The 27,313-nt window shown below is 44.4% G+C and overlaps 1 protein-coding gene across 1 annotated transcript in view; it reads left to right on the forward strand.

Annotated features, from left to right (window-relative positions):
* The window catches only part of nlgn4xa (neuroligin 4 X-linked a), a 96,957-nt gene that overhangs the window by 23,599 nt on the left and 46,045 nt on the right, over positions 1 to 27,313 (forward strand). Inside the window, exon 3 of the mRNA XM_069675059.1 lies at positions 16,963 to 17,115. Coding sequence (XP_069531160.1) covers positions 16,963 to 17,115 — 153 coding nt within the window. The remainder of the gene's footprint in view (positions 1 to 16,962; positions 17,116 to 27,313) is intronic.

The raw sequence follows: 27,313 nt of genomic DNA on the forward strand, positions 1-27,313 counted from the left end.
AACATAAACATCAGAGCAAAACTGACTTACATATTCATGGACGCACACACGATAAAAAGAGTCAGCCTGCGATCACTGATGTCTCCGTAGTAGGCGCAGTAAACAAGTCCGGGCATGTCTCCCTCACTGCCCTGTTTCAGGGGGGATGCTGCATTCAGGTGCGCTCAGAAACGTGAGCGATTAGACACTTGGTATCTTTTGTTAAGCGTGAAGAAGGGTGCATCTCGGATGTCCTAGTTTTTTTGCTTATTGTGATGTTGTTTCTTTGAGTATTTAGACATTTTTTATATCTCTAGAACCTGTTCAACCTTTGCTAAAAGATTACATAAATAAAAACATATGTATACATAATGAAAGTGTTGAAATTGTGTCATGAATACAAAAAAATACAAAAATCTGACTTGTTTTTCATCATATTTTGCTAAATAAACACAGAAAACATGTTGATACAAAACAATTCTGGATGTAGAAACCTGAACAAAATATTTCTGAACACTTCAGAAGTTATTTGAACTCTGAGAATGTTTCACTTTTTAATATATTCTCATTTTATGAGCAGAATTTAAGGCGTTTTATCTGCAGTAGAAACACAGGTACTGCATTGGTGTTTCTGCTTATTGTGATGTCACTTCCTGGAGTCTCTTTAAAGGCTTCATATCCTTAAATCTGTGCAGAATAAAGGTTATTAAAGTTTTGTAATTTTTGTTCTAGATATCACAGTTTTTATTTTACATTAATTTAAACATGATTATAAAAACAACGCTCTCCTGCAGCCAGCTGGTGTCAGCCTGTCGGCCTCGTGTGTTCATCATGTTTTACGCTAAGTTAAAAAATGTAATCACATCATTCATAAAAGTTAAACATGACAACGTTAAAGATGGAAGTCTTATCTTTCTGCTGCAGAAAGAATGAACTCTGTAGCTTTTATAGTTCGTATTTCAGATTGATTTCAACATGCAACGTTCTGTTTACAGAGGCTCGTATGTATGTTGTGTGTTTTTCCGTGTGTGTGTTTGTGATCGAGCAGCCGGAGCAGATGTGTGTGTTCACGCTCGGCCAGGTTACACTGACATGGCACTGGCTCGTGTTTGTGCAGCTTGCTCTCTCAGCGAGCGGCTGGATTGTGCAAACACTCCACCAGTCCTGCCCTGCTGCCACGTTAGCTGCCTGTTGAGGCCGATTCTCCACCGTTTACTGATCAGCGAGCGCATCACGGCGGCGTGGGCACGATGAGGCGAGCAGACGGGGCGTCGTGAACAGGCTGAGGGCGATTGGGCAGCACGGATGAGGAGCTGCATTTTGGTTTTAGCAAAGAAAAATCACATTTACAACATTTCATTACAGCAAAGCAGCACTCGCAGTAAAAAGAACGTATTATAGCTCCCATTTTAAAGACACACTCCATGGTTCTGTTGGCACTCTGAATCATTTCTGTCTCTCTGAGCTCTCTGTTAATGTTTTCTCACTCAACACGGTTCACAGATTTCAGCATAACAGCATCAACACTGAGCCGGGACGAGACTCTGAATTATTGGGAGGAAAGAGTAAAAATCATAGAGTGAGATTTTTACATATTTGGGGTCTAAATGACGAAAGAGGTACAAAAAGTTTTGGATTTCCTCCAGTGGATGTGTTCATCCTGCAGCAGTGAAACAGGCTGTAATGGCTGCAACATCATCCTTGACATGTGCAGTAAAAAGTTCTTGTTGTTCAGATTGTTATTCTAAGTGTCTGACAACATTACAGAAAGGATCCCTACAGAGATAGACCTTTTTCTTACAGAGGTAGATGATTTTTCTAACCACAAACGGACGTTACATCGCTCTCTGCAAACACACCAGACTCCATTCACAAAAACAGTGATTCTACCCAGCAGAACATGATGTTGCTGGTCTACCACTGCCTCTACCAATAGGTTTGTTTGTATTGTTGTCTGTTTTAAATGGTTAGTTTCATCCAACACAACACAATAACACAAGCAAACCAACTGAACGAGGCTGCAGAAGATCAGCGACTCACCTTTTTTTGTGAGGTAAAATCAGTGTTATTGTCAATGGAGTCTGGTGTGTGGTTTGTGGTTGAAAAAATCATCTTCCTCTGTAACAAAAAGGTCTTCCTCTGTAGGGATCAACCAGAAACCGCTGTTACATCACTCTCTTCAAATCCACCAGACTCCATTGACAAAAACAGTAATTTGATGTTGCAGATCATGAGAGTTGCTCATCTACTTCTGCCTTGTTTGATTAGTAAGTTGTGCATTACAGTTGCATAAAAATTAACAATATAAAACATTAAAGTCTCACAATAACACAAAGAAGCTAACTGATAGTGGCAGAGGTAGAGCAGCAGCTCCTGTGTTCTGCCAGCTTAAATCACTGTTTTTATCAATGGAGTCTGGTGTGTTTGCAGAGAGCGATGTAACGTCTGTTTGTGGTTAAAAAAATCATCTTCCTCTGTAACAAAAAGGTCTATCTCTGTAGGGATCCTTTCTGTAATGTTTTCAGACACTTAGAATAACAATCTGAGCCTGTCAGTGGAAACAACAAGAACTTTTAGTGGACAAAACAAGGATTATGTTGCAGCCATTACAGCCTGTTTCACTGCTGCAGGCTTATTCGTCGTTTGGACCCCAAAATGAGATGAGAAGGGATGCTGCATCTACAGGATGGTGTTCAGAAACCGTTTTAAAATGCATTTCAAGATTTTACCGGTGTGGTTCGGAAGAGCAACTTGTTAAATCCAGCCTGATCAGAGAACTTTTGTGCACTAAAACAGGAACCTGATCCTGTTGAGACCTGCAAACATTTTCATGCTGAATGACTTGTGATTTCTTACATTGTTGCTCAGTTGCATCTTTGTCTCTTTGAGGTCTTTAAGTTGTCCGCCTGGTTGTAGCACTGTGCAGCATTTTGTCCTACATGTGCAATTTATAAATCAGTTCATAAAGAGGACTTCCTCTGTCCTAAAAGCATGAAGGACAGTCAGATAGAGTCGTCGTCTCAGCCATCTGACTGGACCGAATCAGGCTTTTGTGGTGGGTAATTCCAAACGTTTGAATGGTAGTGTTTTCATTTACATAATTGACAGTTAGCCGAGCCAAGAGTGGAAGATGCCAACACGTCCTCACTCTCGACTCCCCGAGCACAAAAGTGGGATCAGTGGCCTTCAAAATTCTTCCAATTAGGTTAAAGTTGGTAACTTTCCTGCATCAGTTTAGCACAGGGTCAAGCACGGTCATTGCATTTACATCTGTATAAACAAACCAACAACGTACGGGGGGATTCCCTTTGGCCAGAAGTGAGGGTTGGAGGTAGGAAAGACGTCAGGGCCCGTTATCTGCATCAACTTCCGACATGAACTTGACCGGGTCTTTACCGCCCTCACTGCATAGAGATGAGCGCAGTGGTTGTAGTTATTTTTAGAAGTAGGTGAGGTTTTCGTTGTTAGCTGAGGGTGGTTGCTTGCTAGCTAACAATGCTATCTTCCCATGCAGCTGGAGTTTGAGCACTGTTAACTCTGAGTTTTGGATGTGAAGATTGATTGATTGATTGATGTGGTTGCTGTTTGATTGTTCATGCACAAAAACTGCTTGAATACGTTTTGGAGAAAGATCATAGTTTGGGTTTAAAAGTAGGAACCTCCTGGATCAAAGGCCCTGTTTGTTTGACCCATCCGACTGCCTCCCCAAGCAGGTTTACAACGTCCTCGTAATCACCTGACTCCAGCTGCAAACATCGAAACAATCAGCAAGAGGACAGCAGCGTGAGGTGATCATGCAGGGGCGTCTACACCTGCATCTATGGGCTCCTGACTAAGCTGACGTGTTTAACAATAAGAGGCTTGACTCAGAGAATGAATGGCGTCAGCGATTATCAGGTTGTTTTTAATGTCTTACAACTTAGGAGTCATTTTTAGCGATCGTCACATTCGAACAAACAAGTTAATGTCTGCCTCATCTTGCTGCTGTGATGCTCCACACTGACTGCAGATAATGAGTGTGTGTGTCATGCTGGTGTTTTGGCCCTTCCAGGCTCCTGTATTCCTCCTTCATAAGTCTGCAAACGTTAGCTTCTCTGTGACTGTTCTTACTGTTTTTGCTCCACCACAGTCCCACTCTTTTTCTGCTTTTTTTAACTCAATATTTTTGCTTTTTTTGCAACTTTTTCTCCTTTTTTCTTTTTAAATGTCTCCCCTTATTCTACTTTTCTCCTCAACACCAGGGGCCAACTCAAACAAGGCGCAAGGCGCAGATTTCAACAGTAATGATGGTGGCGGAGATGAAGGTATTTTTCTTCTATCTTTTCTCCCCATTTTTTGACCGCCAAAATAAAAGCCTGACTTTTGTGCATGATAGCAAACCTGCAGACCTTTTTTTTATCAGTTCCCTCCCCTCCCGTCTCTTTTTACTCCCTCAAAGTGCATCTAAGTGCACTCCTCTTAGCTCTTCTTCTTGTGTATGAGGCTCTCTCCTTCTTGGAGTCGATGTGAATCAGAGGCTGTTACCTGACGTGGAGGGAGAAGGTCCCAGTAATCCTTTACTCACCTGCCGTTTTTAACTCAGATGTGATCTTCCGCTCTGCATGATATCTTTCCTCCTCTGATGAGTTAATTTTTTTCCTTGAAACATTTCTTTTCTTCTCCCATTGCTCGGTGAAGCATGAGCACTAACCCGTGTTGTTTTGACAGTGGAGATTTGTTCATCAGGGGCTCGGAGACAAACTCCGCCGCACATTCCTCTCCTCTATTAACAGCTCGTTTCTCTGCATGATAATAACCAAAACGTGCCGTGCTTTGTCCTCGCCGTGTCGGGTAATCTGCAGGGGGACGAGCAGATGACTGGAGGTGAAAGAAGCCACACGAGACATTTCAGTTAAAGGGCACCATTTGTCTTCCCGGGGGGAGCGACAGAAAAGCAGTGACATTTGTGAATCACATTATTATGGGCGGGTGTTTTTACGGATGTTGCTTTAGAGAGTGATATTTGACATAATCCTGAGCGTGCGTCCTGCTACACGAGCGAGCGTTAGCCACGCTGCTCTGTGTGCTTTGTGAGGTTGTGAATGTTTTGTTCGTGTAAGACGAGTTTGTGACGGTAATAGCCGCAATTTACCTGTGCTAATGTGAAGCTATCTTTAGACTAGCATACAAAAATTTTTTAATTCAGCTTAAGGTCATGTAGGGGACGAAATCTCTGAAAGCATTTGGAGAAAGCAGCATTTATGGTTGGAATTAGAAAATAGCTCGGCGTAATGTTGCGTGGATAAAACGGTAAGATGGTTGGATGTTGATTAGCAGGATTAGCAAAGATGTAACTAGCAAGGGGAGCTTTTGCACCTCCAGTAATATAAATAAAGACAGTATCAAAGCAAGAGCGGGAGCACAGAGTCGTGCTCTTAACTGGAAACACAAGAATTTAGCATCTAGCTGCTACCTTAGCGAGTGCTCCCGCACCGCCTCGCATTATCATTTCCGCTCCGGGCTTGGTGATCTCGGATAATTCCTCCACTGATCTCCTCCGACTGCTTCACCTGCCGAACGCTGCAGCTGTAATGAGCTGCTGCTGTGCTGGATCAGCTGCTAATTACATGCAGATTTCCAACACAAATCAAATGAAAGGTGCGGAGCAAATTTACCCTGCGCCTTTCATTATTACTTATGCAAATCTGGCATCGAGGTTTTTCGCCTGTTCTGTATTTAAATTGGTGCAAATGAAGGATGAGTGTGTTATTCTATTTTATTTTTATTGGCATCTGCAATGTGTTCATCCAACTCTGATCGTCTGAGTCTCAGCTGTAAGCCCAAAAGCACCTCACAAGTATACAGTGCACATATCATGTGGACTATTTCTTGTGGCGGATTGATTCATGTTGGGTGTATTTCTGGCAGAGAAACGGTGCATGAAGGATTTAGGCAAAATAAACTACAGTGAGTGTGTTCATGGTGATGTTAGAACACGTAAACTTACACAGTTTCGGACACCAGTCGAGCTCTGTGGTGGAAGAGAAGATCTATCAGGCTGTGATTCAGACGAAACACCTGGTTGTAGATGCATTCGTTGTTTTTTGTCTCTAATAGAAGGATTTGTGGGCAAACTAAGAATAAAACCATGTTGTAAGCAAGCTAACAAGGATCTATCGCTAGTTGTAGCATGTTAGCCTCCAAAAATAACAGTTTTAAAGTCAAGGTGAAATTAAAAATATTTTTTTTTTCCGGTAAAACTAAATTTCACGCGTGCTTACGTAAGTTATCACCAAACAATTTCAAACAATCAATCTGCAACATTTAGCCGCAGAGCACCAAGAACGCTCGGTCAGTTAGCTAGCTACTGCGCTGTGGAGAACGTCTGTCTACGCCCACTTCTCAACGATCAAATCAAATCCCTCTAATGATATGTCCCGCCTGCACGTCCTGTTTCACTCGGAAATACGTCACGATACGGAAGCTAGATACTCTCGAAATAGATTTGGTTAATGCCGCCTACAAGATCATAGAGCGTGCCCGTCCTTTAAAGCCTCTATAGGTGCTTTTCCACCAAAAGTACCAGGAACTTTTAGTTCCAGGAACTCTCTTTTGTCTGCGGGAAGTCCCGGGAAGATTATAAATCAGGTCAATGACGTATGGAGAAGCAGTAAAAGTAACTGCACTACTCGGCCAGTCCAGTCGGTTTCATAATTTGTGCGACACTACAGTTAGCCTGTTAGCATGGAGGAGGTTCAACAGCTGTTTTTGATCGTGCTTTATTGCGTTGCCGTCGTCGCCGGTCCGTCAGTTGTAGGCTTGCTTCTCAAAGCGCGGCAATAAACAAACCCGACGCACGCTGCAGTCTTTTAAAAATGGCGGGTGACCAATCAGAAACGATCAGCACTGCAGGCCCTGCCCTGAAAGTTCCTGGACCTTTTGAAGGTACTACCCCCTGAGCAGGGACTTTTCAGTGGGTAAGTCAACTACCCGGGAACTCAATTTAAACACTGGTTCCTGCTACAGAGTTCCTCAAAAGGTTCCTAGTTCGTTGGGAAAGTTCCTGCTATCGAAACGCACCTTGGGTTGTTCAGTTTTTGGCCTCAAAGCAAAGACCGTGCAGGTAGAGTCAGAAGTTAACATGTTGACAGAAACACTTAAAGATCAGGCAGAGCAGGAAGAGAAGGGAATAAACTACAGGGAGAGGATAACGGGAACACTAAGCAGCAGCCACATCAGACAATCTGATGAAGGCTGAATGGGAAGCGTAGTGGGCGGCATGTACTGCAAGGCTAATGGGGAATGGCGGAAACACAGGAGCTCCTGCACAGCGAGAGGGAATAGCAGCATCTGAGATGATGGGAGAGAATATGTTCATTCATTTGGAGTTTTGTTCCTGTCGTTCTCCTTTAACTTCTGTCTTTGAAAAGCTCCAGCATGTTCTCCAGCTCTGTGCTGTGTGGAGTTACGGTGGCTTTGTTGGAGTATCTTTCCACCGGTAACAGCTGCAGCCTGCTGCTGCTGCAAACCAGGATGACAAGTGCTCCGAGTCCGAACAAAAGCACTCAAGTTTAAATCATAACAATGAGTCGAAAGAGCCTGAGACGCTGTTTTTGTGCGTTTGTTCCTTGTGAGTCATTTCCTCCATCTCTATATCCGAGTGTATCGAACAATGAATTACTTTGTGACAGCAAGCAGAAGGAGGGAACGTTTCTTAAGTGCAGAAGCTGCTGACATTTAGTAGAGAGATGCTAGATGCTCGCATTGGACCACGGAGTTGTTTGCCTGCAGTCAGCTGGTGGAGGAGAGTTACTGCTGCGTTTTATGTGTACTTCCAATCAGCTGGTGATGGTAAATGTAGTCAAAACACGCCATAAATTCCTCAGTGCTGCTAAACTGACAGAAAAAGCCCCTTCCAGCGGTGTCCATGTCCCAGGATGCATTGCATTCGCCTCGCTCTGCTGTGTTTCTTCAGCTCCCGTGCACTGTAGTTTCTTAGTTTGCAATACAAGTAAAGATGGAGACCAGAAGCTGAAATAATTTGTAGTTCTTTTGGGAAATCAGCTACGTGAAGTTACAGCTGCAGCCGAGAGACACAGAGAACATCTGCAACAACCGGGGGAACTTATTCTGACTGAGAGAGAGGGTTTAAGTGGGTGTACTTTCCCTTTAAAGGTGCAGTGCATTCCAAAATATACAAACGTATAGTCCTGTGTGGGTTGTCCAACTCCTGACATCACTGCATCTCTGAGAAGGAACTGTTCAAGCTGCATCATACAGCCCGTTCATGTTTATGTGTCGAGTCGGTGGACTACTTCTTTAATCCTTCGGCTTAGCGGTTTGTAGCTCGGCTCCTCCTGTCCACGTGTCAGAGTGTCCTTAACTCAACCCCAGCCTGCTCTCAATGTATGCGGTTATATTGTTACTAACTTGAATCGCAGATTATATTTGTGTAAACTGAGTTTTAATCTTCTCTGTATGTTTTCTTAAGGAAACTGTAAATCTGTTCCGTGTGGAGCTTTAATTTCCTCCAGGTATTCATTACAGCCGACAGGAAACACCATAAATCACTGGATTTGCACCAAACAGATGCAGCAAAGTCAAATTAGAGGAGGCAAATCTTGAGGAGATGCTACTTTGTTGTTAAAATTAATTAAAAACACACCATCTGCCCGCAGCTGGTGCAGGAAAAAGACATTATGCACCTTGGAAGTTGAAGCTGCTCCGAGATTACAGGCTGGAGATAAAGACGTTTTGAAAGTGCAGGAGAAAGACAAACCCGCTGCACACTTTAAAAAAGATTTCTATACGCTGAAAGGTCTGGGTTAAGAGCATCTTCAGGCACTACCTCGGCTCGCCCGTGTTTTCAGGAAAGCCTGCAGGATCGATGCTCCCTGCCCGTTCGAACATCTGCAGTGGCAATGAATTACCCGCGTGGATCCCCCGTGGTTCCACCTCCACCTCTGCAGAGGAGCTGGCAGCACTGCAGACCTCGCTCGCTCGCACATCCCTGCTGCTGCTGGAAGTTCGCCCTTTACCGTTACACGAGCTTGCGAGAGCACCGTTTGAAACAAATGTAGCCTCAATTATAATTATTCAATTACGTCCCCGAACAAGAAGTGTTAAGGGCATTACGAGGATTGCTTCTTCAGATTCGACTGTAATTACTTTCCTCCTTTTGAAAAGAGACGCTGTGGAGGGAACATTGTGGAGAGTTCAAAGCACAGGGGAGTGCATATACATGTACATGTACAGGAGTATGCGCTCACGATGGAGAAATAATCGGCAAACGTCGAGAAATACGAACGTAGAAGCTGCAAAACAGAAAAAAGGCTTCTTATTCTCTTGGCTGCAGATCAAATGATGTCGTAAGCTGAAATTTAATTGACGACTATTGTCATTTTTATTTCTTAGTTTAAAAAGAATCATGATTCTCTTGTTCCAGCTTCCTGTGTGTGAATATCTTCTGATTTCTTTTCCCCCAAAAAATAAAAAAATAATCTTTGTTGCAGCCGAAAACATAAAACATAGAAGTTATAAATACATCGAACAAATCTTAATTATTCCTTTTCTAGGGATATATCTGGTCCAGGATAAAATAAACAACATACTTCTTCCATGGACTCGTCATGAGTCATACTTTTTGTACGTCGACATCTTGGTTTTTTCAGAGCCAGAAGCGACTGTCAGTTCCCGATCCGTCCCGGCTGCCCGATCCATTCTGCGCATGCGAAAACTTAGTCCTGCCCGATTTGTACCAGACGTGAACATTTGACGGCAGCAAGTCTTTTTTGTAATAACTTTATTAACAACACAATATTAGGCAAAAACACTACACTGCAATACAAGTAACAGTACGTGGCCGTTATTAGCCAACATAAAAGCACAGAAAGGTTGCATAACTGCTTGTTTTATTAACATTTATTGTGAAAAGATGTTTTACTAAAATCACGTGGTGATCAATACAGACACGCATGCGTGGAACAAATCGGGCAGTGTCGTAAAACAGGTTCAATTCTGCGCATGCGCTGACTTCTGCGCATGCGCAGAACGGATCGGGCAGCCAGGACGGATCGGGTACTGACAGCGACCATATATGGGCGAGAGGGAGGAGCTAAAGAAAAGCACTAAGATAAAGCTTAATTAGCAAGTTGTGAATAACGGATAGTAATTGGGATGCTAATTTTGGCTCAAGCGGAACAAGACATTTTACTAGCAACCTGTCAATCACAAGAAGCCCCGCCCTTAACCCTCCCCCTCTTTCTGGTCTGTGTGACTCTAAATGGGAGCATCGCTGACTAAATGAACCAGTGGAGTCGCCCCCTGCTGGACTTTAGAAAGACTGCAGGTTTAACTCCGATATTCATCCGTCTCCGCCGCGTCCCAGAAGCGTCTCTCCGCTCTGCTCCGCTAAAGATACGAGATTGTTACGAACAGGAAGTGAGACACGAAAGCAGCAGAGAGCATCATTTCAAAATAATGTACAGACTCCCGTTTTTATATCCTATCACCATATCAACATGACATCATAACCGGTGGCTCGAGGTCAGGATCAATCGGTCAGAGGGTCCCAGACTAGGCTACATGTATAGTCTTTATAAATGTGGAAAGCAGATATTGAAGTATATGTTCATATGGACGTGTCTCTGTCCTGCAGATGTTCCCTACTTTCTCATACTTTGTAAACACTTCGTCCTCTCTCCTGTAGTTGTTCATCTGCTCCTGACAGCTCTGACTTGGGGCCAAATAAGGACTCTCTGTGACTCTCTGGGGAGGAGGCAGGCTTTTTTGGCATGTCAGTGGAACTGTATTGAACAGGAAGTCTGTTGCTGTCTGTGCAAAGCATGCTGGGACAGACAGCAGAGATGGCAGTAATAGGCGACCGGCTGCACATCAGCTCCATTAACCGGCGTTTATTTTTGCCCCACTAATGGCAGAAAACGCTGAAAGCAATGGAAAATTCATACAGACCTCATCGAACAAGCTCCCCGCTCTCCCCTCAAACATCACCCCCCCTCTTCCTCCCCCAACCCGCCCGCCCGCCTGCCTCACCCATATAAAGATGAGTAATGTGTGCAACGCCGCGCAGCCAGTGGAGGAATATATTATCCCTCCTGCCCGGGTGGCAGTGATGAATGTCCGGGACGAACTTGCTGCACAGTCACCCAGGAAGCTCTGCAAGCCCGAGAGAGCGCGGAGAGAGGGAGAGACACTCGGATAAAAGAGAGATAGAGAGAAGCACTTGAAGCAGTTTGATTTCTTTAAAGTTTTAAGTGCACTCCACGCTGACAGGATGGGGACACGGCGCCCCGAGACCACCCTCTCCTTCTCCGCCATAAAGCTCGGCTCTAAATCTGCAGGGTGTCTCTGAGTGGACCACCCTCCCTCCCTCCTGACTTCTGACTCCCCCCGCTGCTCTACACGAAAGAGGATGGGCACTAACAGTCAATTAGCCTGTTTGTTTGATGGAGAGCCGGCTGAATAGTTTTGTCTGAGCCCACAGAGGCCCGCGGCGGCCATCAGATGCGTATCAGTTAGACACTATGACAACTTAATGGCAGCGCTCTTGTTTTATGTGCAGCTGGCTCTTCAAGGTTGTTCCTGCCGCCCACACTGATCCGCCGGGCCTCCCTTAATGTGGAACTGAATGACAAACAGGAACTTATTGACACCTGCCTGCCTCTGTTATTATCAGGGCTGTATTTAACCCTGCAGACTCCATCGTGCCTGCAGGGGAGCATCATTTTAAAACCCTTCTCAGTGAATCAGGACACGTAAAGTCCAGGCTTCCGATTGTAGATATTCTAAGATGTTGTCAATAATTTCCGCTAGTTTTCCTCCTGGTTTTAAAATCTAAAAATGGCTCCATCCGAGATTCCTCCATTTTTAATCAGTTATAGAAGTCGTAAGAAGCAATAATCCACACATTTATTCAGTGTTTTATTCTCACATTATTCTTGTTCTTGTTCTTTTTCTCATACGTTTGCTGTGTGGGGTTAAGTTGGGGACAATTCTCTTTTATTTTGAAAGCCTAGTGTTATCCAGTGAATCATGTTGGGATATTTCTCCTTTATTTTGAAAGGCTAACGTAATCTAGTGGAGTGTTGGTACATTTCTTTTTTATTTTGAAGGTTTAATGTTGTCACGTGAAGACGTTTTTTGAAATTTCTCTTTTATTTTGAAAGGCAACCATCATCCAGCAAATACTTTTGGACATTTCTCTTTTATTTTGAAAATCTAGCATAATTAAGTGAATAGTTTTGGTACATTTCGTTTTTTTATTTTGAAGGTCTAGCATTATCCTTTGAAGAAGTTGGGGACATTTCTCTTTTATTTTGATAGTCTAGCATCTTCCAGTAAAGAAGTTTGGGATATTTCTCTTTTATTTTGAAATCCTAATGTTATCAAGTGACAAGTTTGGGACATTTCTCTTTTATTTTGAAAATCTTGCATACTTAGGTGAATAGTTTTGGTACATTTCGTTTTTATTTTGAAGGTCAAGCATTATCCATTGAAGAAGTTGGGGACATTTCTCTTTTATTTTGAAAGTCTAGTTTTACCGACTAAGGAAGTATTTTAATTTGAACACTTGGCATCATCCAGTAAAGAAGCTTGGGACATTTCTCTCTTATTTTGACAGTCTAGCATCTTCCAGGAAAGACGTTTGGGATATTTCTCTTTTATTTTGAAATCCTAGCATTATCCAATGAAGCAGTTTGGGATATTTGTCCTTTATTTTGAAGGTCTAGTGTTATCCTTTGAAAAGGTTTGGGACAATTTGCAAGCTTGGCATTATCTGGTGAAGAAGTATAGGACATTTCACTCTTATTTTGAAAATCTAGCATCTTCCAATGAAGAAGTTCTGGAAAATTCTCTTTTATTTTGAAATCATAATGTTATGAAGTGAAGAAGTTTGAGATATTTGTCTTTTAATATCAAAGTGTAGCGTAATCCAAAAGTTTTGGATATTTCTCTTTTATTTTGAAAGTCCGGCATCTTTCAGTGAAGAAGTAATGGAAAATTCTCTTTTATTTTGAAATCCTAATGTTATGAAGTGAATAAGCTTGAGATATTTGTCTTTAAATATTAAAGTTTGGGATATTTCTCTTTTATTTTGAAAGTCTTGCATCATCCAGTGAAGAAAATACCTTTTAATGTCAGTATTCGAGGTATTTTATTTAATCTTTCTGGTGTTTTTTACAAAACACTTTACTCACACTCCATGTCAAAGTCCAAACGTCACATATTTAGTATCAGAGTAAACAGGAAGTTGTGTTTTGTTTGATTGATTTAAAATGCTCATTGAAGTGACGGTTCTGGACAGTATTCTAACGTTCTGCTGGGTTCTGGATGGTTAACCAGCGTTTATCTGCACTCTCCTGTCCGTAGTCGACCCTTAAACATCCTCCACCCCGGGTTTGGTTGGAGGTGAGGAGTTGTGAAAGAGATGGCGGCACATTAGCAAAGCGGAGGCACCCACTCAGAGCCCAGCCAGGATTAATAACCTGCCACTGCGGGCTGCTTTCCGCTCCCTCGCCTCACTGTTTTCTTCTGCGGAGGAGGAGAATGATACACTCCTCCTGCCCTCCGCTCGCCCGGCTGTGCTGCTTTCTGCCAACAACATATACACAACAGGCGGCGTCCCAGTCACACTCGGCTGTGCATTTCGCCACAGCCTGTAGCAAATGGAAGAGAAACCAGTAATTGTTGTCGGTGAACCAATTACACAGCTCCGACTGGAGCGGAGTTAGTGGCAGTTTAAAATGGCAGAGGTGATTTCAAATAACATTCATGTTCCTGAGCAAACACACGTCTCGCACTAAAAGCCTGTGTTCAAATAATAGACCAGGAACAAATAACGGCCGGTCACTTACCTGTGCTATAATGGCTCCAATAGTTTATTCAGTATAATGTCCTGTTTCAAGGATAATGCGATGACTCTGCAGTGGTTCTAGGGCATACTGCATTCATTTACAGAGAGGGAAATAGATGCTCAAAGCCCCCCTCCATCGAGCTCTATGGTTAAGTCTGGGTTAGGAAAGGAGTTACCGAGGCGATGGGAAGAGGAGGGTAGCTCAACATCTTCCTCAAAGGAAACAGAGCAGCAAATGCGTCCGTTTTCGTTGTGTTTGTACAGGATGTATTTGGCTGCAGTGTCGGGCAGCTGCACTTTATTTAAATAAGGTTCATCTCAACCTCCATGCTATCATTTAGGGTCTTGAACCAGATAACTGTGCTCTCTGTGCAGGCTTTTAAAGGGCAATTCCAAACCAACCAGACTCCATTCACAAAATTAGCAATTTAACTCCGCAGAACACAGGAGTTGCCTGTTAGTCTCTGCCTCGTTTGGCAAGTTAGTTTGCTTAATAGAGCAGTGTGTGATCCGAGTTATCACTTAAAGACACACGATAACACAAACAAACAAACTGACAGAGGCAGAGGTAGACCAGCAGCTCCTGTATTTCTGAGAGGTTAAATTACTAATTTTGTGAATTGAGTCTGGTGTGTTTGAAGAAAGCGATGCAACGGCTGTTTTAGACGCAGTTTGATTCATCAAGGACTGTCTATTTTACTTTAGCAGAATTACTAAACTTTGTGTACCTATCAGTCCCATATTTAGACCCCAAAAGACCCCCCCTTTAATGTTCAATATACATGCTGGACAAAAAAAATAGCCATATTTACGTTAAAACAAAGATCATGAATGTCCAATGAAAGCAGGAGCAGACTACACTACATTATTATAAAGCAGGAAGCCTATGTCCTAACATAAGGGCCTGGTTCTCTGCAGTTGAGGCACGTTTAAGGCCACTTTTTGATCCTTTACGCTAAGCCCAAAATAACAGCTCCAAATCTCTCCCACCAGGAGCACACAGGCTGGCTCGCTCCCCTGTCAATTCAATATTTTCCTCAGCGGATGCTCTCATCACGGATGACATTTGAGAGACTTCCAAGCAGGCTGGTCGGCAGGTCCGGGGATAATGGGTTTGTTCAGCTGCTGGTTCCAGGCAACGCGAGCTCACTGTAGTGCAGGATGTCTGAGCGAGGCTGTGCCAAGTGAGGACGAGGAGAGTTCTTTTTTTCTCAGGTTAAAAGAAAGGAAAAACTGTATTTCTGCGTCTGATGCTGCAGGATAATTTACTGTATGTTTGGGAGGATTTATATCTTCTCCTTTCATCCTAATTTATAATCACCACCTACACATGTACTAATCACCCAGCTTAATCACAACTAGAGAGCCTCACAAACACAGTCTTCTTCAGGCCTAATTGCAGCGCTCCCTGCACGATGCACGGAGAACAAATGGAGCGGCAGCAGGGGAGACAGATGTACGGATCGCAGGGTTGAAGACATCCATCCTTCTTATGAGCTGCGGCGTAAAAACGATCAATCAGAAGTGGTCGAGCTTCACTCTCCGTCGTGTGGACACTGATACTGTTTAGTGTTGCAACGTGAGGAGTGAATGGCGGCCATGTTTCTCATAATAGACGCCAAATGTAGAATGTTGTAGTCGTATGTTTCACATTTTTATGGTGCATTTATTTGGCTTTCAATCTGCACTCGAATGCATCGTATGAGCTGCTTTCAGCGCAGACCTTCCTCGTCATATCTGGGGAGTTAGTTGCTTAAATGCTTGTTGTCGAACATTTTCTCTACAGACTTATAAATCAGCTCGTCTAATGTTGATATTAGTATTTAATTCCACCGTAGTACTGGTAGTCCTTTCATTAATAATGTCCTGACCGAGTTCTCTACAGTAACATAGATCCTCAGCTCAGGTTACACGCGCATTGAAACTTCTGGAACGTAACATTACGCATGTGAAGCTGCAGAAGGAAGCCGTGCACGTACAGTAGCACGTGCTGCACGTTCCTCTCTGGCCTTATTTGCAGCAGTTTTTTTGTTTCTACTGTAAAAAACTTTAATCATCATTCTCATTTAAACAGTCTGACTGAAGCAGGCAGCCGATGAGCGCTCCTTTATGTGCAGAAGAGGCGTCAAATGACGCGTAAAATGCCCTGTTAAGTCTCTACCTATCTCTGAATGAGGTAACACAATGGTGACTGAGCCAATTTGCATTTGCAGTATTTAGTATTATTATGGACTGGGTGTCTGTGGCGCCCAGTTAGTGACCCGTTTTCTGTCACCCAGCAGTGGTTGGTCTGCCAGAGAGGGTAGGCGGAGCTAAGCGGCTTCTTTTCTGGTCTCTGCAAGTGTTGCGAGTAAACAGTAATCTGCTATGGCTGAACAAACAAAGAAACGATCGATGACTACAGATACAACTTCAACAAGAAGTGAAAATACAAAGAAAAATAAACAAACTCGACGCTCAGATGAAGGCAAACAGTCTGAAAAGGAAAGCGACCGTCAGCGAGGAAAATCAAGAGTTACAACCGGAGCCAGCCTGCAGCATGCAGCACTGTCTGGATATCTGGGAAGTGTGCTCCTGCAGTTACCGTTTATCGCCACAGGTGCCGCCAAAGACAACAAAACAGAGATCTTCGAGATTATCACTTTAACATAGACAGTTCACAACCACCTTCATGATACCTGTTTGTTTTGCATGCCGCTTTGGGACATCATCACCTGTATGGCTGGGTCGGATTAAGAGTGATCTGCACGCCGCTTAACCAGTTCAACCAGTTACAGGATGCATTGCTTGTACACTGACAGAGAGATTAGACACTCAGCGGGGAAAATATAGTGGATTTTAAACTTCCGACAGCCACATTTTAGTCCCGTCTCGTCTCGTTGATGAAAACAAAACATGAGTGTCGTCACAGTTTTTGTCATCAAAGACCTGTTTTTTTTTTTTGCAGCTTCCCCAGTGTGACATTAATGTGGTTTACCTGAGTAAAAGTAGCCAAACAATCCTTTAGTCATCAGTACTGATGATCGACTTTCGCCCCCTGAACTCTGATATAATTGATTTCTGCTTAAATAGTCTGCTGCTGGATAGACGAGGAATATGCTTATACCTTTGTGTTTCCATTTCCTCCCCAGACATCCACGATGAGAACGGGTTAAAGCCGGTCATGGTTTACATCCACGGCGGCTCCTACATGGAGGGAACCGGCAACATGATCGACGGCAGCATCCTGGCCAGCTACGGGAACGTCATCGTCATCACAATCAACTACCGACTCGGAGTTCTGGGTGAGTCCAACCAGTCTGAGGTTTTAATTAGTTTGAGGAAGGCTGACGGAGTCTGAAAGTGAGTTATTGATTCAGGGATTGATTTAATGACTAATTGGGTGCCATTGTTTCGCCATCTGGCCGCTCTTTGTGCGAGGGGAAGATACGGAGCTGCTGTTTGGGTGTACATGCAGGGAGGTCGGCAGTGGAAACCTCCTAAAGCTGTTTTTGATTATATTTTTCAATCTTTGACGCCTTTAATTAAACTCTTATCACTCTCTGTCTGCATGCGTAAATGTGATTGTTCACATAGAGCAAATGTATGCAGGAGAAAACAGAGGGTGCACGGTTTCTGCAGCCTCCAGCCATCAAGAGATTTGTTCTCCCACAGCCAATCAGTTGCTAATGGGAGTGGAGGTGGTAGTGTGCTTGTCTGTGCGGTTCGTGTTTCGTTCTAGTGGTTGTATATATTCAAATGCAGCCTTGGATGACCCCCGCGGCTCAAGATAAGCACATGCAAATGAAACAAAGACTCTAACATTTGTTGCCTTTTCGATTACTTTAATCACGCCGCCGCATCAAACATCCAGCAGCCCGAAAAATTCCATGCTGGGAAAATTGATCTGTTGTGATCCGGGCTGGTATCTCCACCGCAGAGCTGTGCATCTGATTTTGTTCCCGTCTGTAAGATGAAAGTAGTTTCTGGCTCTCACAGGGGTTCTTTATCTTGCCTTTGACATAAAGGTTTGGCTTCTGAATGTCTGTTGGCCAAGAAAATGTCTGAGCGGAGGCTGATAACATCAAAGGTTCTGGGGGAAAGAGGTTTGGAAATTCAGGCACTCTATATTGAAATGCTTGAGGAGGATTTCTGACAGAGCTTCGGCCCTCTTCTTGTTCAAGTTTAACCCGTGTTTGCTGTGGGAAGTGGCTGCTGGAAAAGTCTCGGAAAGTATGTTTTGACTCGTTCGAAGCATAACCTTCTAATACCTGCGTCTGTCTTTATCATAGTCTCAGATAACCAGACGCATGGAAGGAAAACTCTGCTTGCTTTAATCAGATTTTCCTCGCTTTTCCCATCCCGTGCATGGCTTCCCCGAGCTAAAAAAACATCTTTAATTGGACGAAAAGCTGCAGAAAAGATCCGCCAACAATGCTGTCCAAGCCTCAAATGCTAGAGCCATAGATGCTCACCAATGGGCCGACATTGGTTTGAGGCGTCAGGGCCCTTCAACCAATTACGTTGTGTTCACATGGTTTCAGGCAGACGGCAAACCGGATGTTATTTTAGCGGACGAGAGCAGGGCGGTAAAATGTGGTGAGAGATTGACGGCAACGGTAACGGTAGACGGCATTGTGTACCTCCCTCACACAACAAGAAAACATGTGCGATCTGGACAACGAGACGCTGAACAACACCAAGAACTTTATGACCAACGTTTAAAATCCTACAGTTCAGCTTTCATGATCCATATTGGAAATGGGTGACCTCACGTTTTGAGGGAAATCTAACAATAATTTTATGTTTGCAATAGAATATCAAGAGAAAGCTGCATTTATAGCTACAAATATTCCGACATCTCGTCATGCGTGTTTCGTTTTGCCGTCCTGCCGTTCCGCCGGAGTGTTTGTTTGATTTTCCCCGTGCCGACCAAAAGGTGTCCGCCTGCCGTCCAAGATAGAGCGATGAGGGCCTTGGAAAAAGTCCCAATGGACCATACTTTGGTGGAACATTAGCTTGTTGGTAGGCGAGCCGGAGCATTGAAACGTTTGTGTCGTTCCGGTATCTGTATTGGCCTCTGTTACAGGCTAAATGGTAGTATTAGGAACCAGCAAGTCAGTGCGTCGACACCATACCATAATTTTTATGAGCCCTCAAAAATCAACTGACTTTAGCTAAATAATCTTGTGACCTTGACAAATGAAAAAGTGCAGGGCTGGTGAGGGTGTAATGTTAGTCAAAGCTAGCTTCAGTGTGTTTCCAACAGTATTAGGGTTAGGGTTTTATGCACTGGTATCGAAAGGGATACAAGGTAGAGGCTGGTAGGAACAGATAGGTCTCAACTCATCATCTTCTGCGTGTAGGTCTTTAGTTTGCAGGTTTTTGCAGTTTCATGTCGCTGCTAGGATCTGAAAATGTTCCAACACAGATCGCTGAAGGGGACGAGTGTTTCTGAAATAGTCGGGCAATTGCATGCTTTTACACGCAGCCTACATCCTGTGAATCAGTCTCACCTTTATAAACAGTTCTGCCTAATTGGTGCAGCAAGTGAAGTTCGTCCCTCGGGGGCAGATTTCTCAGCCTGTGTCAGAGCTGCAACACTTTGCATCAGAGCACGGGGGATATTTTTAGAAGCTTAATTTGAAAGCACTCCTGTTCTTTGAGTCCTGATGCTGGGCTGCTTAAGAAGCATGTTGTCTGAGCAGTACAGGAAGTCCTCTTACAGAGCTCGACACATCAGAGCTGCAGTCACTCAGTAACATGGAAGTGCAGTTTGATGATTCTAGAAGCTCAAAAATCACATCAGTGAATTTTGGCCCGAGCTGCGAGCTTTATATTGTCCTCTGGTAACATGAGCAGCGACGTGTGATGTGGAAACAGGCCTGTTGTTCCTCAGATATCCTCCACCAGGCCAGCAGAGCCTCTCAGGACTGACGCTGACTCTGTCTGCAGACAGCACACCTGCAATCACAGAGACATCTGCCTCTCATACAGGCTTCAGTTAGACAAAGTCTGGGTACCACATGTGATCTGTGTGAAAGAAACAAGGAACTGTTGTCTCGGCCAGGCACAGTTTTAAACACGAGGTGCACCTGCAGTTAGAAAAAGAGCAGCTCACTATGGCTTTTTTTTAAACTGTTGTTAAGGCAACCACCGATTTATTAGCTGTCATTAACCTAACCGTTATATTTTAAACTGACAGAAGGCCCACCCCTACCTTATCCGATTGGACAATGAGAAAAAACGCCATGACATTGGGCGCCTTTCTGCTTTGAGTTTAAAGTTTTTTTCAACTGGAGGCGCTCGGAACACTTCCTCAAAAACGTGAGGCGCTCTGCGACGTAAAAGCAGCGTGCTAAAAGCTTCTCATTGAAAACAACTACAAAGAAAGCTACCGGCTGCTAAAACGCACTCTGTCTGATCGGGCCCTAAAAGATTTTTAATCTCAATGAGACTTTTCCTGATTAAATAAATTAAAATAAATAAATGCAACAAATCTGTGGTTGTGTCCCGATCCAGCGGACGCAGCCTTTGAAGGCCGTATTTGAAGGCCCGATTGCGTCACACAAGCGCGTCGAAGGCTGTCTCAATTCGAAGGCTCCTCCAGATGCGAGATGCGGACTTTTAAACGGGTGAGGAATAAACGTTTAAATGTCAAAGTTTTTGGTTTCAACTCAGTCGAATAGTAAGTGTTACACACGTTTCAGAAAACAAAAGGGCCCTTGAAACAAATCTTTAAAGGTCAACTTATGCAACGTTAGTTATGCTAGCTAGTTAGCACGCTAGCTACCTCTCACTAGGCGACAGGAGCGGCATTTGGTGAAGCAAGGGTAGACCGGACCGTCTCATTTCAGTTCGGCTTTAACGTCCTCCGTGGGTTGGGACACAGCTTCTTACTTGGTGGGGGCGAAGGAAACATCGTGTTTGCGGTTAAAATGGCTACCTTAGCAGACCTTTTTTCGTCATGGTTACAGTCATAAATGACTGAAATTTCAAAGGTTTCAGGAGCTTCCCTGAGAGTTTATTTAGTGTTCGCATTCACACAGATAATGTGGGTTATGTATCTTGTTGTGCTTCTCTTCTTCCTAAACCTAGTTTGTATCCTAACAAGTAAGAAGAACGATAAGTTATCTGAGGACTCTTTACAAAGAGAGCAGGACTAGAGCGTACGCTTTGTTGTATAAGTCACAGAGACATGAATCCACCACGAGCAGGAAAAACGTCCCTTTAACAGAAACCTCGAGCAGATGGGCCGAGAATAAGGTAGTATAAATATGTGAAATATTAGCAAGAACAAGTAATGATATTATAAGTAAGACTGATATTAATAGTTGTAGCAGTTGGAGTCGAGCAGGTCCTCTGCAGCAGGTGGTCTGCAGCGACGATCCCTAGGAACCTACGAAACGAGAGAGCTCAAAGACTCCCGGGAAGATATAAAGTTAGCATCATGCATTAATGGGACGCGCATGCACACACATAACACGACTGTATGCAGATAAAGAGAGGGGTTTCATTTAACTGTGATCTGATCTGAGGGCTGTTCTCTATAGCAGCCTCTATAGAATGCCTCTTGTCATCCACCAAGTAATTATGATCTGAAAACACGGGTGATGGTGATGCACATTACTGTGTTTACGGTGTAATTGATGTCTTTTGGATGAGTCACAGGAGCACGGACATATATAGGCCAGCCTTGTGACTGATGTTGGCAGAAAATGGGAGCAAAGCCAACAACACATGCAGTTATGTAGCCGGTTCAAAATGGCCGACACAAAGAAGGCAGTAAAGCTCTAAAATCCATAATATGTTTAAATGCGTGTTGATTTTTCATGCACAGCTCACTAAAAGCTTTTAGGTTCATATAAAATACGAAGTGGAAATACAATATCTGACACTGTCTTAATGCATGGTTAATTTCTGCATGTATTGTTTGCAGCTGTAAATGTGGAGTATCAGCCGTGTGGTTTCTGTGCAGCCGCGGCACATCTTTAAGCTCCACCGCTGCTTTCCTCCGCTCCGCTCTGCTTACCATTTGTTATAAGGCCGAGCTGTCTGCACCAGTCACTATATTTAGTTGCCTGAGAGCCGAGGGGGGGAAAGGTGTGCTGAAAAAGAGTGCACTGCAGAGAGGAGAAGAGAGAGAATGCAGATGAGGATACAGACAACAGAGGAGGAAGCAGCGAGAGAGGAGCAGACAGAGTGACAATGGAGGAATGGAAATCTTGTTAGGCTGCAGATTCGGATGTAAAAAACACAAAGTGTGTGTGTCTGTGACAGTGTTCCAGCTCCACTAATTGACACACAGTGCATTCGCTCTGTGTGCTAATATTACATTCCGGTGCTGTCGCAGGAGGGAAGTCATCTGTGCACAGAAAGTGACAAAAGTTTAAACTGTGAGCCGCAACGGCTCAGAGCAAACAGAGCCGGACTCAGTGGTGTCTTCATGGTCTCTTTAGTGTCATTAACATAAGAGACTAAAACTGGTTTCACCTGGTCTGCCCGCCCTTGATGCTGTTTGTTACAGCTCATTACATCCTGCTTCTTTCTTCAGACGGGCACCATTTCTACCTCACATTATAACGATGCACCAACCCAACTTTCTTCTAGTTTTTTTGTAGTATTGCACAGTAAGAAAAAAGGTGTTGTTTACCTTGATAACACGCTGGAGGTGCTGCTTTACACAAACCCCATTCGTCTGCAGCTCACTTCTGTTTCTCTTTTCTATCTCTGTAAAAAATGGAAAATTAACCGACCACAGAGAGACCCAGGAGGCCGCTGGTTTTTCATCTGTTGTACAAAGAAACCTGTATCAAAATCCAGCTACTTAATTATGTCATTTGTGTTGTGCTTTGAAAGTGCATATTTCTACATAAATAAGTGCTGATAATGCAAGACAAATGTTGCCTTGTGGTGTGTTTGTGCAGCTCCCCGTATGGCTGTGCAGCTCTATAGTGTCTGTGCAGCTCTGTAGTGTCTGCGCACCTCTATAGTGTCTGTGCGCATCTCTATAGTGTAGCTCTCTATAGTGTCTGCGCATCTCTATAGTGTCTGTGCAGCTCTCTATAGTGTCTGCGCATCTCTATAGTGTCTGTGCAGCTCTCTATAGTGTCTGTGCAGCTCTGTAGTGACTGCGCATCTCTATAGTGTCTGTGCGCATCTCTATAGTGTAGCTCTCTATAGTGTCTGCACATCTCTATAGTGTCTGTGCAGCTCTCTATAGTGTCTGCGCAGCTCTATAGTGTCTGTGCAGCTCTCTATAGTGTCTGCGCAACTCTATAGTGTCTGTGCAGCTCTCTATAGTGTCTGTGCAGCTCTATAGTGTCTGCACATCTCTATAGTGTCTGTGCAGCTTTCTATAGTGTCTGTGCAGCTCTATAGTGTCTGCGCAGCTCTATACTGTCTGTGCAGCTCTATACTGTCTGCGCAGCTCTATAGTGTCTGTGCAGCTCTCTATAGTGTCTGCGCAACTCTATAGTGTCTGTGCAGCTCTCTATAGTGTCTGTGCAGCTCTCTGTAGTCTGCGCAGCTCTCTATAGTGTCCATGCAGCTCTCTATAGTGTCTGTGCAGCTCTCTATAGTGTCCATGCAGCTCTCTACAGTGTCTGTGCAGCTCTCTTTAGTGTCTGCGCAGCTCTATAGTGTCTGTGCAGCTCTCTTTAGTGTCTGCGCAGCTCTATAGTGTCTGCGCAGCTCTCTATAGTGTCTGTGCAGCTCTCTGTAGTCTGCGCAGCTCTCTATAGTGTCTGTGCAGCTCTATAGTGTCTGTGCAGCTCTCTATACTGTCTGCGCAGCTCTATAGTGTCTGAGCAGCTCTATAGTGTAGGTGCAGCTCTCTATAGTGCCCTTGCAGCTCTCAGTGGAGTGTGTATAGCCTGATGGAGGAGGAGTGTGAGAAGCCATCAGACACTCATCACCCTTCACCACGTCACCTCACACACCCTGCTAGACCGTGCATTGCTTTCACTGTTTCACAAAGCTACAGCTTTACTACACTGTGTAAGACACAGATAGAGCGAGGGTTGAGTTAGCTTCAGTTAGCAGCTTCCTGTTTATACCTGGAGCAATGTGTGGAATACATAGATGTAAATAAAGAACCGGTTTTGGCAGCTTTATCAGCAGAAATGGAATATAATCTTCTTGCATCTCATTACTGATTAATCACCAGGAAATCAGATTTATGGTGTGTATCCCACCTAAGAATGAGCTCTGCACATTCACAGATGGTGTGGGCTGTTTTCCATGGCTCTGGAGCTGCTTGTCACTTTTTTATTTGTGCGATTTCTGCAGCTGTTGTAGATTCTCCTGCATGTTTTATTCTCCTGCACCCCTGTATATCTGGGCCTCTGCTACAAGCCGAGTTGCTCAGGTGTTTGTAGTTTTCTGAGGAAAGCAGAGAATGCTTCCAGAAAGGTGCACACAGATCCGCGGTGCATCGCCCCGACAGGATGTAGGGCAGTGTGAGAATCCGAGGACACGCGCAGACATCAGCGTGACCTTTCAAGCCGAGCAGCGTCGTCACAGACAATAGTCTCAGTCCTCTTCTTTTAAACAAGATGGCCCCCAGGTTTAAGCATGCATGTGAGCTGCAGAGGGTCATCAGTGAGCACAGATTTGGGCTGCAGCAGCGGGAGGTGCCGGGATGAGGCCTCTTGGATAACAGTGAGTGCCATCTGGCCTCGGGAAGCTGTCACATGAGCCGGAGTGACGGTGAGCTTCATTACGCTGCTCTGGGATCTGTCAGCGGCACATGGCTCTCTCCATTTTCTCTGCCTCTAACCCCCCACTGCCCGGCGTGGCCGGACGTGAGGCGACTAGCGATGTCTGCCTGATGGAGATGTGCTGCTGCTGCTCCTCACTCTGTTTGCGACGAAGCAGCAGGGGAGAGAAAACCTGCACTTTACTCACCATTTTACTCACTATTGATTCACCACAGACGCATCAGAGCCCCTGTTTCTGCTTATTGAGATGTCATTCATTGACGTATCTTTAAATGCTTTACATCTACAGAATCTGTACAAGCTAAGCTAACAGTTAGGGAAGTTTATAAACCATAGTAATTGATAAAAGCGTTGGAATTGCCCCAGAAATAGCAAGTTGATGTTGCAGAAGAAGAACCAGAATCAACCTGTCAGAGCATCATGTTTTTTACATCGCACTGAGCCTTCAAAGGCCCGTCACAGGGTGATGGGAAAATATGATTTCCTGCCCTCGCGCTGACACTGACGAGCGGAATAAAGAGTGACTTTCGCGCGGTATCGCTCACAGCACAGTAAACCGCTTATTTAGTTTGAGTGTGTGACCCTGAGAGGGAAATCTCTCACCAATGAGACACATGTGATGAATGTTTGAGAGAGAGGCTGCCACAACGCCGCTCACCAATCAGCCGGAATCGCCTGCACTCCCCCTCACCTCCGGGATCATTACAGGAGGAGGACATCTTTCAGGGAACATTTGTGACTGTCCTGCAGTGTTGTGCTTCAAAGGATGACCGCTTTCCTGCACGAAGAGGATGTAAGACCTTTAGGAGGGGGAGGGACAGGAAATAAGTGAGTCACATTTCCTGGATAAACTGACTCACTGAACAATTACCTGCTGATCACCGTTCACAAGAGCCGCGTCATCAATGTAGACTTAAAACAGCAGCCTGTTCTCACACACAAACAAAAAGGTACACAAGCAATGCTTCGTCCCCCCTCTTAGTGAGCACCACTTACTGTCTGCAGGCTTACACTTCACTCCAATCTAAACCCACTTGCAGCAAGGCTACATTTTCAGAGCAACTGGTCTGAGTGACGTGGTAGAGAAACACGTAAAGTCTGCTTGAGGTCATGATGCAGGGCGATGGACACTGCCTGTATCTGTAACAAAAAACAAAAGAAGAAGAAGACCAAGACGAAGACGGGGAAGACGAAGAAGAGGAAGCAAAGTAGAAGAAGGCGAAGCAGAGGAAGACGTAGAAGACAAGGAAGATGAAGACGGAGGAGAAGATGAAGAAGAAGAAGCGAGAATACGAAGAACACGAATCAGAAGAAGACGAAGAAGAAGATGAAGACGAGGAACGCAAAGTAGAAGATGGCGAAGAAGACGAAGATGAGGAAAGGAAAGTAGAAGAAGATGGAGACGAAGACGAGGAAAGGAAAGTAGAAGAAGACGGAGACGAAGACGAGGAAAGGAAAGTAGAAGAAGACGGAGACAAGAAGAAGATGAGGAAAGGAAAGCAGAAGAAGACGGAGACGAAGAAGAAGACAAAGACGAGGAAAGGAAAGTAGAAGAAGACCGAGACGAAGAAGAAGACGAGGAAAGGAAAGCAGAAGAAGACGGAGACGAAGAAGAAGACAAAGACGAGGAAAGGAAAGTAGAAGAAGACGGAGACGAAGAAGACGAGGAAAGGAAAGTAGAGGAAGACTGAGACGAAGAATAAGACGAGGAAAGGAAAGTAGAAGAAGACTGAGACGAAGAATAAGACGAGGAAAGGAAAGTAGAAGAAGACTGAGACGAAGAATAAGACGAGGAAAGGAAAGTAGAAGAAGACGGAGAAGAAGAAGAAACAGTTGCTAAAGGGTGCATCTGTATGAAACGCCTTTAATACATACAAAAAGAATTTGCACAGGAATTATTTTGAAAGTTGACCCTATAATATCTGCTGTTTCTGACTCTGCTTTGTGTATTTCTGAGCATTTTTTTACTTTAAAGATTCATAAATTGTCAAAATGTGTCAAAAAAAAAGGAGGAAACATAGACTTGATGTCACCCATTGGTTCACAGACTACCATTATAAGGCCTCCAGTTAGGCGCATAGGCAGTCGCCATCTTGGTTTTCTATTAATTTATGAGTTAATAGTCATCTTGTTTCTGCTGCCCCCTGGTGGTTAAAAGTTTTTGCCACTTTAAAGGAACAAAATGGCATTTTGTTTGTGCCTGTCTTCTTTATTTTCTTCTGCATCAGTCGTGTGTTCCTGGCCTCTCTGGTAGCCAGAGGACAGGTACACAGCCTCATCTTCCTCCTCCTTCACTGCTCCTCCTTGTCTCTGCAAGGACAGCCGTGGCTGGGAGGAGGTCGTCACCCCCCCCGGCGGTGAAGTGACGACGGCACGTGATGAGCGAGAGGGAAATGTGCCGTCTCCATCTCACAACAACCGTCAGAGGCAGATATCCACTCCAGTGGTGAGTCAGAGGATGAAGAGATGCCTCCCGACATCACACAGAAAGGCAGAGAGGGCGGCAGCTGCAGCTCAAAGGAAAAAACATGCTCCTCGTCTTGGCCGGCACACATGACGGGGGCGCGGGGAGGAGGAGGGCGAGCAGAGTCATCTGTCGCTTTGGCAAAACTGTCATTAACATGACAAATGGTGCTCTGTGTGTCTCTGTCCGTGGTCCTGACTAATCAGCAGTGTCCACCAGTTTCTATAACATCAAGCCCTTTTCCTCCGCCTTCAGGTGACAGCTTGAATCAGGTTACGGTTTCAAAAGATGGGGTTGCCTTGTTGCTCAGCCAGGCTA

This window comes from Semicossyphus pulcher, unplaced genomic scaffold (assembly GCF_022749685.1).
Source record: "Semicossyphus pulcher isolate SPU_LCO1_2020_fin unplaced genomic scaffold, fSemPul1.0.p SCAF_24, whole genome shotgun sequence".
Classification (NCBI taxonomy): Eukaryota; Metazoa; Chordata; class Actinopteri; order Labriformes; family Labridae; genus Semicossyphus; species Semicossyphus pulcher.